Below are 13,604 nucleotides of genomic sequence, written 5' to 3' on the forward strand. Positions count from 1 at the left end.
CAAATAAATTTAGAGTTTTAACATTTAACATCAAGGAGTCAAAGTTATCTTATATGAATATTATATTTTTCTACCAAATCCTATCTTGAGACAGTACTCTAAGATTACACAAATGTCACTGAGATTACATACGAATGTTAGGAACCAAAATGTATAATACAAGTATGCTTTGGAAACATGTGCCTTGAAGTGTTGAAAAAGAGTTGGAAAGATGAGTCACCTTGTAATGAATTTTTAAGTTTTTTTTAAATATATATATATATATATATATATATATGTATAAACCAACCGGTTTAGTAAAATACCGGCCGGTTCACCGGTTTTTGATCGGTTTTGACCGATTTTGATACTTGGCCGGTTCAACATCTGTACCGTACCGATTAGGGGGCCGGTTTTCCGGTTGAACCGGCCGGTACAGTACGGTTTTTATAAGTATGCCTTTACTCCATCTCATCAACTCAATCTATATAGATCTGATCATCTCAATGTATATTAATATCACTTCTTCTCATTCCCTCTTTTTCTTCCTTTTTCACTTAAATCCTCATAGTAATCCTCTTATCTATAAAAAAATGACATACGTTACTTGTAAATCAATCATTAATAAATAAAGTATCTTCTAGTGACATATGTTATCTTCTTGCAGGTAGAAAAATTAATAAGAATATATAATATGAGGATATACCAATTTTCTTTTTCTATTTGTCCTTGATTGCTTTGTCTAACAATAATGGATGTTATTGGAATTTGTGGTGTGCCACTCATGACAAGGATGATTCATTTGTTTTAATGATTAAAATTCTTAAAATTTGAATCAAAACAAACATGTTAATTTTGGTTGGTTTTTAAGTTATTTCTAAATTTGAATTACACCAAAGTATAAATACACTTATTAATTTATTGGGATGACCAATCAAACCCAAAACACAATGGAACAAGAAACACACATGTTGTAGGTTTTATTGGTCTCAGAGAAGAACAATAAAACCTAAGACATAGCTAAATAATGATTAATATTTGAATTTTTAGACTTTAAAGTTAATTTATATATCCAATTTTGAGGGTAGAAGAGTGTGTGATGACCATGGTGAAAAGAAGACTTTTATATGTGTTAGAAATAAAAAACCAAGTACAAATGTCATCCTTATCATACATAAGCTCTACATAAAAATATACCTAATCCATCTTCTTAATTTTACCCTACCTTTTGTCATTTACTATGTTTATCTTAGGACATTGTTTATGTATAGCTCTGCAACGTGCACTATGTGATCCCTTGTGATACATGTACTTTTCCATTAGATGATTGATTCTCAATCCCTAGGTGAGAGACTAATCTCTCATAGCATGATTCAATTTAGATGAACAAGCATTAGTTTATATGATGTTAAAACTAAATATAAAAAGTTTCATTGCTTAATTTCATCTAAAAATGAAACATTCACATCTTCTTAAATTAGTATTAAACTAATACTAGAATTCCACTGATTCAGCTTAGTTTGTTAAAACATAAGACATAATTATGATCGTGCAAGTTTAAACTCTACAATATGTTCTGATTCATTTTCATATTTTTTCACCCATGTGTGGCCCTTATATAAACCTCTCACTGAAAAAATGTAATGTTATGAAATATTAAATAAAAGAGACAAAATTTAATGTTATTAAATATTAAATGTAATATTAAAAATGCAATGTTATGAAATATTAAGTGTAATGTTTGGGTGTGGCCCTCATATTTTTTTATTTTGATGATTAATTTGGTGAGCATTGTATAATTGAAGGTAAACATTGATGTTTTAACCACTCAAACCTTCATTTTACTTGATATTATAAATATTTTTAGTGAATAGATTAGGAGGATTTAGAAATATGAAAGAAAATAAAACTTATCTATAAGTGATTGCATCATTAACTCGTTTTCTATTTTGCTCTCTTCGATTCAATGCTTAAAATCAATAATGTAAAATTGAACCCAAACTTGTAGAATCTAATTTATTACTATAATATAAAAATTTCTTTAATTTTAATAAAAAAATACTATTTTTTATTTTCATCATATATTTGATACTACCAATGTTAAAGAGAATCAGATCAGATCAGACGGTCTAACTGGTTCGACCACTAACCAGACTTAAAAACGGTTATAATTTACAATCTTAACTAAATGAAAGATTAGACAACTTTGAATCGGAGAAATTCTGATCCAACTATGTTAAAACCGGTTAAACTACAATAACTCAGAAAGTAAACGAACGATCCACGTGATTTTTTTAAAATAACTAAATACTACTATAATATTTTATTTTACTTTAGTCCAAAAAAAGATAAAAATATTTTACTTCAATATAATTGTATATAATTACTAATTTATATAAAATATTTTTTTATATATAATTATATATAAAATTACTCAGTCTAATCGATTTAAATATTTAAATCAATTAAATCTAATATAAAACTTATTCTAATTTAATTTCCGAGTTACTTGAAGTAAAATGTTATTCATTAATCATATAAGATTGTCCTAAAATAGTAACTATAAGACGCGTTTCTTTAATTAGATATAATTATTTTACTGCAACTCAGTAACTCACTAGTCACTACTGTTCTCCTGCAACGATATTCAATATTCATTTATTGTTATAATTAATTTCCCCAATTTATCCAATATTCATTAATTGTTATAATTAATTTCCCCTATTTAAATATGAGAATGCTTGTAATTGCTTTAAAGATATTATTTAAGGGATAAAAATATAATTTTTTCTGCACGAATAACAGTTTCATTACCCAAGAAGTATATGAATTAATTATTTAAGACTAGTTTACTTCAAACAATCCTCTGAATTGTTAACTCAATCATTAGAATATTAAGAAAAAAGTAATAAATAAGGTGCCAGTATGGAACTGTATAATACTGAGCTGTAGTCCTACTTCCCAACCCCTCTTATATAAAACCACACCATTTCCCAAATGTAATCTTCTACTCAAATCACACCCACAACAAAACATAACAAAAAACAATTCAAAAAGTCACACAAAGAGACAAACTACATCAACATTTTCAACTCTAAAAAAAAAAACCTCACTTTTCAGTTTTCACTCCTCCTTCTTCACTTCAACTCAAAAAAATCAAAAATATTATACTTAAAAAAAAAAAAAGAATAAAAAAGAGGAAGAAAAACACAATCACACAACTTTATTTTCTTCTTCCCTCTCCTCACTTTCGCCTCTTTTGTTTTCTTTTCCTCACTTTCCCTTTCTTTATTTTTCCCTTTGATATTTTTTTTGAGTTGAGTTGGGTGGTCTTTCCTTTTCTTTCCCTCTAATTCAAACAACACCTGAAAACAACTTCCCATTTTCCCTTTCCTTTCCTTCCCAAACAGTGGCATAAGTCAAATGTGATGGGAAACGGTCTCTCGAGTTTTTGTTCTTGTCTCGAACCGGCGAACCGGCCGAACCGCGACGAAGACGTTATTTTCTCAGCGGCTGAACCGTTAGACGAAACCCTAGGCCACTCTTTCTGCTACGTCAGATCCTCGAACCGGTTCATCTCACCGACTCATTCCGACCGATTTGTTTCTCCCTCTACCTCTCTTCGTTTCTCACCGGTTCATGAGCCCAAGAACCGAACCGATTCGCATGAAACCGGGTTCAAAGCCATTTCCGGAGCCTCCGTTAGCGCTAACAGCTCCGTCCCTAAAACCGTTATCCAGTTAGAAAACACTAACAGCGGAAATAGCAACAATGCCTTCGACGACGTCGTTTCAGATTATGGCGGCGCTGTATTGGTGAATGGTTTTGAAGGAACGTCGTCGTTTAGCGCTCTCCCGCTTCAGCCTGTGCCACGTGGCGGTGAGCCTTACGAGACGAGTGGTTTTTTCCTTTCTGGTCCGATTGAGAGTGGCGCCGCCGCGGATTGCGGCGGTGCCACCGGCGATGTTCCGTTTTCGGCTCCGTTGGGAGGGTTTTACGTGAAGAAGAAGAGGAGGAACGGGATTTCGTCGTTCAGGAAGGCTTTTCACCGGAACAACTCGTCGGAGAAGAAGCGACCGTGGGTGGTGCCGGTGTTGAACTTTGTCGGAAGAAAGGAAGTTCCGGCGAACGAGTTGAAGGAGGCAAAATTGGTGACGGAGGCAAAGAATGAGAGCAATGTGCAGTGGGCGCTTGGAAAAGCCGGCGAGGATCGTGTTCATGTAGTGGTTTCCGAGGAACAAGGGTGGCTGTTTGTTGGAATTTACGATGGTTTCAACGGCCCCGATGCGCCGGAGTTTCTGATGGGTAACCTTTACCGTGCAGTTCACAATGAGCTTCAGGGTTTGTTTTGGGAAATTGAAAAATCAGAGGAGAGTAATAACCCTTTGAATTTGAGTGTTGCTGCTGAAAGTTCAATGCTTGAAGAGGTTAAGAACAATGAGGGTGTTGTAACTGAAATTGATGTTGCAGAAGACTCGATTTCACGATCTGTGAAAAGAGTGACATTCCAAGCTGAGGGAACTGAAAGTAGAAGGCGTAGGCTGTGGGAATTTCTTGCTGAGGACCCTGAAGATGGACTTGATCTTTCGGGTTCTGATAGGTTTGCATTTTCTGTTGATGATGCTCTTAGTGTTAACAATGGCAATGCAGGGTCAGCAGTTAGTAGAAGATGGCTTTTGTTGTCGAAGTTGAAGCATGGATTGTCAAAGCATAAAGAGGGTCATAGTAGTAGGAAGTTGTTTGGGACTGAGGAGAAAGAGAAGGTTGAGGTGGAAAATCAAAATCCGGTAGAAGAGAAGCCTTCTGGTAGCAGCAGTGGTGGTAGTGGGAGGAAAAGGAAGGTCGGTCCTGTCGATCATGATTTGGTTTTGAGGGCAATGTCTAGGGCACTTGAAGTGACTGAGCTTGCATATTTGGATATGACGGATAGGCTTCTTGCCTCTAATCCGGAACTTGCTTTGATGGGTTCATGTTTGTTAGTTGTGTTAATGAGGGATGAGGATGTGTATGTGATGAATGTTGGGGATAGCAGAGCGATTGTGGCACACTATGAACCAAAGAACATTGGTTCTAATGTCGAATCGGGAAGTAAGGGAGCTAGAAGGTCAAGCACAGAGAGTATAATTGAGGAGTCTTTAGCTTTAGGTGAAGGTGAAAGTGCTAGAAAGTTGGGGAGTGAGGGTCCTGCTCAAGAAATGAGGTTGGCTGCATCACAGCTGTCCACTGATCACAGCACTAGCATTGAGGAAGTAAGTTTGATTTTGAATGAGTTAGGCCTTTTAGGTGAAGTGCTTTCTTCCTTCACATTCGGATTTTACAGTCATGTTTTCCTTACTTTGATTTTTTCTGTCTGGTTTAACTTTTTCTCTCTAGATAGTTGTAAAGATTCAGTGCTATCCATAACTACTACGATGATGCCTGTACATATGTATTTCCATCTTTGTTTTTTGTTTATGCATGTGAGCATGTCATATTGTTGTTTTACTTAAGTAGACCATATTCCTATCCAGGATGCCATTGTTTCTTTCATTTAATGCAGCATTCTTGTTTATATCAAGTGGCAGTTGAACTTTTTTAGATTTGGTACAGTATTTACGTAAATGCAGTGATATATTCAAGAAGTTAGATAGGCTTCATGTATGATTGCGGTCCTTGTCTTAAATATGAATGTTAGGACTTAGGAGTTGTGTGTTTTGCAGTAATTGCAGTTATTACTCCTGTTTCCCTTTTCTTCAGTCATTCTGTGATCAGGTTATATCAGTTGTCTAAAATTTAGAGCTTATTGTTTTGCAGGAAATCATTAGAATTAAGAATGAACATCCTGATGATAACCATTGTATAGTCAATGATAGAGTAAAAGGCCGTCTTAAGGTCACCAGAGCATTTGGTGCAGGATTTTTGAAGCAGGTATCTTAAGATACATTGTTTTATTGATTCAATGCATTTTTCTAAGTTTATTAACATTGTGATTCTGAATCATTCGCTCCTTCCTTCATAAGATTTCTTGATTTCTACAATTCATGCATTGTGAAATCATAATCCATGATTGTTTTTTGTTTAATGTGAATGAAAATTTATTATTCATCTTTCATGATTTCATCTTGCTTATAAATGAGAGTTTAAACTTTAAACAGATGCATGAAGCTGTGAACATATTTAAATGCATAGATTCACTTTTGTGTGTTTGACTACTTGTATTCATAGAAAGGGTCATCTTATTATTTGTGATCCCGTTTTTGCTGTTTTAGTTGTCTTTTGGCTTGCCGAGTTGCCGGACGTTAATGTTTATAGTAGTTATTGTGTCAAATAGAAATATCAACCACCTCACAAACTCTGCATTAACAGCCAAAAAAGAGGGTAAATTGCAAAACTTGTCACATGATTCATGAGTTTTTTAGGTACTAGAGCATTATATAAGGAACTATTCGATTGTTTTCTAGTCAGCTACTCAGTGTCCAACCTTTAAGACTTCACTCTTCCCTCATTACTGTAATAAACATTTATTTGTCATTATTTTGGGCCAATATATTTTATATAACGTTGGCGGCTTGGCGCTCTATTAATGTTTCTTGTCAGAGTACAATTTAGAGCCGTTTGTTCACAAGTTTTCCAGACTTAGATTTTGTGTTTTGAATACCTGCTGTAAATTATCTTTTTGTTAATATTGCACTTGGAGAAGTTTCTTGTCAGAGTACAACAATTTAGAGCCTTTTGTTCACAAGTCTCCCAGACATAGAATTTATGTATTTTGAATAACCTGCTGTAAATTATATTTTTTTAATATTGCACTTGGAGAACCTTTGACATACGTCTTGCATTTCTCTCGCTGTCCTTTTCTTTTTGTGATTGGTGGTTAAAGTTGAGACAATGAAGTGTTAGAGGTGCATGTGTCATTAATCTCATTTTTATTGTGCTTATGGTGTACTGCTACACATGCTAATGTTCGTCAGCTCCCTATATTAGAAGCCTGATTGTTTGTCATGCCCCTTGTTTAAAACCGCATAATCTTTTAAATATTTACACAAATGTATGCTATATGCTTACACGATTGTATCATTTGAACCTTTCTGTAGCCAAAGTTGAATGATGCAGTTCTAGAAATGTTCCGTAATGAATATATTGGCACTGCGCCATACATATCCTGCTGTCCTTCACTACGCCACCATAGATTATGCCCGACAGATCAGTTCTTGATCCTCTCGTCTGATGGGTTATATCAATATCTAGACAATGAAGAAGTGGTTTCTCAAGTTGAGAGCTTCATGGAAAAGTTTCCAGAAGGAGATCCTGCCCAACATTTAATAGAAGAGCTGCTCCTCCGTGCAGCCAAGAAGGCAGGTAAATGGGTTTTTTAATCTTTTGTATCTTCTTGTTTTGAAGTCATTTTTTGAATGAGTCGAGGGAATAATAATTAATGATTGTTTTTTATTAATACGTCGCTTATATAAGAACTAAAGTATTTTTCTTGTTGCCCTGTATTGTTGTGCAATATTTTTGAATGTTTAACTTCTGCCTGGTTGTTTATGTAAGAGCTCTGGTCTGTTTCTACTTTAAGGATATATATTTTAACTATATTTTGCTTGAAGAATGAACTGATAATAAACTTCAAAAGTATCTATGTTATGATTTGAAGGATATGGAGAAAAAATCTATATTTGATCTTCGAAGCTTTGAAATTAATTACTTTTTTTTATATTTTATTGTCTTTAAATGCTGTACTGCATGAGGTCTTGTCTTTCTCTTGAACTAATATGTTGTGTACGTCAAAGAAATGTGCGTCATCTTTTAGTGGGAGATAGGCTATGTTTGCCTGAGTTTTCCATTTTCTTTATCTTCTGGCCTATTGCTTTCATAGTTCGTAGCTTGTGCAGCAGACTATATTCATATCCCTTTAAAGGTGACACCATGACAGTTCTTACATATTCACATTTTATTCTTTCATTAAAATCATGTGACTGCTGCACATTTGTAATTTATTTTCTATTGGGTTGTATCAAGTCAATTTCAGTAAGGACTATTTTAGTCAATACTTAATATGCAGTTTTGACATTTTCTTCTATGTACTTGTTTGTTTGCTTCCATAGTTTAGCGGAGTTAACATTTTTAAATCAGGGAGGGTGGCTCTGTCTGTCTGCATTTGTATGCATGTTTGTTCAGTTTTAGCACTTATAAAACTCATGATGATGCATGAAAAGAATTGTTGCAAATGATTACTTCCCTTATAACTGATTTGTTTTAAGCTTGTTAACTACTGTCTATAACCTGCATTGAGTGATGATTTTGGACTCCATTGTTGCAGGAATGGATTTTCATGAGTTGCTGGATATCCCTCAAGGAGATCGGAGGAAGTACCATGATGATGTAACTGTTATGGTGATATCACTTGAAGGAAGAATCTGGAAATCGTCAGGGAAGTATCTGTGACATTCTTCAACTTGCTGCTAGTGACATTTTAGACCTGATGGTACCTTAAAGCCAGTTCCAAAATTTCACAGCTGATCCATTTTTCATGGGTCATGGGTGCTTTTTTCTTTTCTGTTTGGTCTTGCAACATAAATATTTTCATCAATTGAGGAACCTCAGATGTTAATGGCAAGATGCTGCAGTTAGAGACCTATGGAGAATCAGAAGATGCAGAACCCAATTATGAGCTAAGAATTGCCATTGTAGATGAGCTTTTGGGAATTCTCTTAGGAGTGAAGAAGAAATATGCAAACCCTTATTTTTGAACCGTTTCCTTTTCCATTAGTAGTATTTATTCCCCCTCCACCCTCCTCTTTTTAGCAATTATAGAGATGAAAAATGATAGAATTTTTGCATGGCAGAGGCCCTTTTATTTTATTTTCCTTTTCTTTTCTTTCCTTGGCAGAGCCAAGAAAGTGTTGGTGTATATTGGTGGGGTTACAAATGTACTTGTTGAACTTGAGCAATTCTTAGTCAGAAACGAGTATCTGCCTGTTACTGAGGCTATTACATGATTCTAAGAAATCTCTAAAAAATATAGTTGCAGTGCATTTGATTATAAATTGCATAATGAAATAGCCCTTTTCAAGGAAGCATATCAAGTATTCAACTCATACGTTTTCTAAATGAAATTGATGCAAGAAAGACTTGCATTAACCCATATATAGTATGGGAAAATTCTTGAACAAGGGGGAGTAATTGTGAAATTTTAGTTGACATTATGGTATTTTGTTGGTACATATGGCATTTTTGTAACAACAAACTCCTTAATAGTAATGTTGATTTTTTTCATCTGCCTGATTTTAATAGCTATGTACTTTTTGAGGCAAGGACTGAATCTACCACTGGTGACTTCCCCAATGTTGCCTCTTTCATCATGAATCTTACTTTGGAATGTCTTAACAAGTTGCACTCCATACACTGTAGGAATTGAGATCTCAAATCCATCTTTCCCAGTATACCTGAAATTATGTCTTAGAGAACAGAGTATTTTTATGCATTTTACAACCATTGGGAAACTCTGATTTGTCTAACAACAGAAAATACAAAATAAAAGTACAATCATTCAACCACTATCTTCAAAGGAAAGAAAGACAAGATTTAATTTTGATATAGCCAAAGTACAGAATATGGAATTCCAGGTAGCATGACTATAACTCAGATCAACTTTGAAGAGTAGCTGGTGCTGATTAAGGAAAATCACAAGTTCATGACATATAACATACAGTTTCGGAGTTTCTGGATCTCAATTAAACACTTGATATTGAATCTTGCAATTTTAACAATCAAAACACTAAAAAAACAAACCTCTGACAAGGAGAAATTCAATTAAACACTTGATATTGTACAAAAGGTATTGAGCATAAATGTACATGTAACATTTTTGATTCAATGCTACAAAGCAATAGATTTCTCATTGCTCTAAAAGTGCATAAGAATTGCTTAAGGGTAACATAGTATTCCATACCCATAAAAGTTTTAGTACAAGCTTGCAATTTTTGGACTACAAAAGACTTCAACTTCTTGAAGAGTAGCCTTGGACTCATCACCAAAAAGAGACTCCTTCATATCCTCTCTTTTGGCATAAGACAATCCCAATCTAGACTTAGCTTGCCTTAAGTCACCAATACCTGAATTAGTATCAGGACCTGCAAAACCACCCATAACTGGGGCTAATGGTGGCCCTATGAGAAGGCCATCTGCCCCAAATTGTGGCCCACCACGAGCATAATCAAACAATGCTGCACCACTTCCACCAACCTTTGGCAAAATGATGGGTTTATTATCAGTTTCATTATCTGTCCAATAAAATAGAAATGCATCAAATGTGTCATAGTAATCATCTGTGCTTCTATAACCTTCAGGGTTAAATGCACCAAACTTGAAAGACTTGTTTGTGTAGCCAATTATCACACATGGTCCCTTGAAGTCACAGCATTCATGGAAATTAGTTGCACTAAATCCATCAATTGTAGCCTTATAGCAGCATTTCAGTTCCTTCCCTGATCAAAATTATGTCAAATATAAGATTTTTTTTTTGACTTGATTTACAGTTCTTGGTTTACTATATTGTAATAAGTTAATTCCTTCTCCATCTTTTGCTTTCATTTTGCCCCAGTCTCATGATTTTTCCTCACAATTTTTAATCAAAATAGAAAAAACAACATAAATTAGCTATTACCGTACAATGAAAGAATAACTAGTATAAAAATTGAAGAGAGTGAAACAGAGGAAGTACCGTTCAAAGCACTTTACTCTTTTTTGGTACTAACAAGGGTATCTCACACACCATAGGTAAGAAAATGATTTTTTTCAAGTACATGTTGTCTCTCCCAAAAGTGTCATTCTTAGGAATTGAACTTTCACTTATTGGTCATCCTGAGTATCTAGCAGAACTTTTACACTACTAGACCAACGTCTTGTTGGTAAAACACTTTACTCTTAATACAATGAAAAAACAACATAAATCTACTTCTACATTTTCTATAGTACTTAGCTAGGACCTTACTAGTTTATAAATTGAAGAGAGTGAAAGAGAAGAAATACCCTTCAAAAATGTTTTGTCAATCAGAGAAGTTGGGAAAGTAAGATCAACATCATGGTATTTAATCTGAGGTTGGTCGTTAGATTTGTTCCTGCCTATGTTCCAACCAAATAAGCATTGTGGGCTTGTTGTCTTACACCATTGGAATTGGAATGATAGAGGGTTTGTGATACAATATGCCATTCACTCATGACCAAACTGAACACTGTCCAATCCATGGTGCAACTTCCTCCAATAAAAGTAACCCATTATCTTATCCTTATTTGTTGATAAATATCTTAGATCACTTTTGTTAAGTTTTTGAAAGAAGATGCTGCATGGGCTCCATCATAACACTTACTATACCCACTTCAATTGAAAACTATTGTTTTATATATTTGTCAATATAAATGATACCCCTTAATCAATTGAATTTCCCTATAATTTTCATCTCTATTTTTCTTCCTATGGAAGTGTAAAACTTATCCACAAAATTAATCTGAGTGTTGTAATAAACAATATAGTTTATTGATTTATAATGTTTTAGAGAATAGAATCTAGTAGTAATTGGTGTAGTAGAAGTGATTATTGCGCAGTGTTGACCACAAAAAATTAAATAAAGATCATAGAATAAATAGAAGAGAAGAAACAAGAGAATATGGTAACTATCAAAATTAAAAAATAATTATCAAAATGATAACTTGACTCTTGTTAATAATATTGTAAGTTCTTTGCCTAGAACTAATGTGCTCAAGACTAATGGTGTTGTGACTAGCCTTAAGCAACAACAACCATGCTCATATCAATGGCAGCCAAGCTTAATATCAATGTGTGCACAATAAGCATGATCAGCAACACAACTAATGCTTCAAGTCTGGGCAATGTCCTGTTTTTGATCAAAACAGATTGGACTAACCAAGACATTGCCCTCCATCAGCTGCGCAAGAACATGGCCCCTAGGCAATCTCACACGCACCAAGCTAGAGTCACAAGCCAGCATCAGATGCACCAGGCCAGAGCAGCCTCATACACCCTACACTAGATGCATTAGGCTAGAGTTGCTTTGTACACGACTCAGGCCATTCAAGGCTCTTTCCCTTGGGCCAAGCTTAGGCAGCTTCCTCATGCCATTCACTCAGGCACGATTCAGGCCAAGCATCAATTAAGCAAGGCCAATGACCAATCAAACAATCTAACCATAAATCTGGGCATGAGACCAATGGGCCTTCTGTTATTTGTTGTCCAAGTCATTGTGATATTCATGTTGATATTCATGTATTTTGTCATTTTTAGCATGTGCTAATTAAGTTAGTTTAGTTAGTTAGTTTGTTATTAAGAGTTGTTAATGGATTCTTCTTCCTATAAAGTGAGGAGAATCAAGCTTGTGAAATTCAATTCAATCTTTAATAAAAAGTATCAAGTGTTATTCTTTTCTTCCTCTCTTTACCACATTTATTCCTTTTTTTTGTCACATTGTTCTTCTTCAACAAGAAGAACTTTGTTCCTTCTTGATTCTTTTCTTTTCTTAGATGGTATCAGAGCTCTTTTAAGAGCTCTGCTACATTCATCATGTCCTTCGAGACGTCATCTTTTGTCAATGTCACTCACACCAATCCTGTCCAAGATCCAGACTCTCCTTACCATGTGCACCCCTTAGAAAATCCTGCAAGTGCCCTTGTCTCACCTCTTCTGAATGGTGAGAATTACCATCAATGGGAAAGGGCAATGATAATGAGTCTTATATCCAAACAAAAGCTCCCCTTTGTTGATGGATCAATAAAGATGCCTGCAAAAATCCTGTCCAAGATCCAGACTCTCCTTACCATGTGCACCCCTTAGAAAATCCTGCAAGTGCCCTTGTCTCACCTCTTCTGAATGGTGAGAATTACCATCAATGGGAAAGGGCAATGATAATGAGTCTTATATCCAAATAGAAGCTCCCCTTTGTTGATGGATCAATAAAGATGCCTGCAAAAACAGATCCCATCTATAGAGCATGGGAGAGAGCTAATAATATTGTAACATCATGGATAACCAGATCAGTGACACCTTCAATAGCACAAAGTGTCATATGGATTGACAAGGCTTATGAGATTTGGGATGAGCTAAGTGAAAGATTTTCTCAAGGAAATATTTACAAAATTGCAGAGTTGCAAAGAACCATCACTAACTTCACACAGGGAGACCTTGATGTATCCAACTACTTTACAAAATTAAAGACACTATGGGATGAACTTGACAACTTTAGGCCTATGCCAAAATGTAGATGTGAAGTGCAATGTTGTGGTGATGTTTTTTATTATGTAAGGAATCATAGAATGGAGGACAAATTGATATTTTTTCTTAGGGGACTTAATGATTCCTATGTAGGGGTCAGGTCGCAAAGCATGATCATGGATCCCTTACCTAACATGAGTAAGGTGTTTTCTCTTATAATTCAGCAAGAAAGACAGATGTATGGACAAGAATTGGATTCTAAGGCAATGGCTGTGTCAAACAATTGGAGAAAATGAAGCTATTTTGGAAGAGGCCAAGGATCATGAAAACCATTTGTGCCAACTAATTCTGGAAGAGGCAGCTCAAGTGGACCAGGAAGAGACTCATGGAACAAGAACTCTAATAGCAACAAATATTGCAC

At 34.9% G+C, this 13,604-nt stretch overlaps 2 protein-coding genes across 5 annotated transcripts; one reads left to right on the forward strand and one right to left on the reverse strand.

Moving 5' to 3' along the window:
• LOC109331517 (protein phosphatase 2C 29-like) lies at positions 3,231 to 8,949 on the forward strand. Of its 2 annotated transcripts, XM_019566059.1 has the most exons (5): positions 3,320 to 3,342; positions 3,379 to 5,228; positions 5,773 to 5,886; positions 7,053 to 7,317; positions 8,279 to 8,949. In XM_019566059.1, the coding sequence occupies exons 2-5, from the start codon at positions 3,408 to 3,410 to the stop codon at positions 8,401 to 8,403; spliced, it is 2,325 nt and encodes a 774-aa protein (XP_019421604.1). In that variant the 5' UTR covers positions 3,320 to 3,342; positions 3,379 to 3,407; the 3' UTR covers positions 8,404 to 8,949. The 2 variants fall into 2 exon arrangements, with proteins under 2 accessions (XP_019421605.1, XP_019421604.1); XM_019566060.1 differs by lacking the exons at positions 7,053 to 7,317; positions 8,279 to 8,949 and having other exon boundaries at positions 3,231 to 5,262; positions 5,773 to 5,880.
• On the reverse strand, positions 8,857 to 11,249 carry LOC109331518. Of its 3 annotated transcripts, none has more exons than XM_019566063.1 (3): positions 10,990 to 11,249; positions 9,911 to 10,445; positions 8,857 to 9,404 (listed from the first exon to the last, which is right to left on the reverse strand). In XM_019566063.1, exons 1-2 carry the CDS (start codon positions 11,168 to 11,170, stop codon positions 9,922 to 9,924), a joined length of 705 nt encoding a protein of 234 aa, XP_019421608.1. In that variant the 5' UTR covers positions 11,171 to 11,249; the 3' UTR covers positions 8,857 to 9,404; positions 9,911 to 9,921. The 3 variants fall into 3 exon arrangements, with proteins under 3 accessions (XP_019421608.1, XP_019421607.1, XP_019421606.1); XM_019566062.1 differs by lacking the exon at positions 8,857 to 9,404 and adding an exon at positions 9,527 to 9,713; XM_019566061.1 differs by lacking the exon at positions 8,857 to 9,404 and having other exon boundaries at positions 9,739 to 10,445.

The sequence above is a fragment of the Lupinus angustifolius genome, chromosome LG17, assembly GCF_001865875.1.
Source record: "Lupinus angustifolius cultivar Tanjil chromosome LG17, LupAngTanjil_v1.0, whole genome shotgun sequence".
Classification (NCBI taxonomy): Eukaryota; Viridiplantae; Streptophyta; class Magnoliopsida; order Fabales; family Fabaceae; genus Lupinus; species Lupinus angustifolius.

Bases quoted from the DNA above. Each gene is read 5' to 3' on its own strand.
- LOC109331517 (XM_019566059.1), top strand. From the start codon at position 3,408: ATGGGAAACGGTCTCTCGAGTTTTTGTTCTTGTCTCGAACCGGCGAAC. The intron at 5,229-5,772 runs GTAAGTTTGATT...ATTGTTTTGCAG, and splicing joins ACAGCACTAGCATTGAGGAA to GAAATCATTAGAATTAAGAA. The intron at 5,887-7,052 runs GTATCTTAAGAT...ACCTTTCTGTAG, and splicing joins GTGCAGGATTTTTGAAGCAG to CCAAAGTTGAATGATGCAGT.
- LOC109331518 (XM_019566063.1), bottom strand. From the start codon at position 11,170: ATGGCATATTGTATCACAAACCCTCTATCATTCCAATTCCAATGGTGT. The intron at 10,446-10,989 runs GTATTTCTTCTC...AATTTTGATCAG, and splicing joins TGACAAAACATTTTTGAAGG to GGAAGGAACTGAAATGCTGC.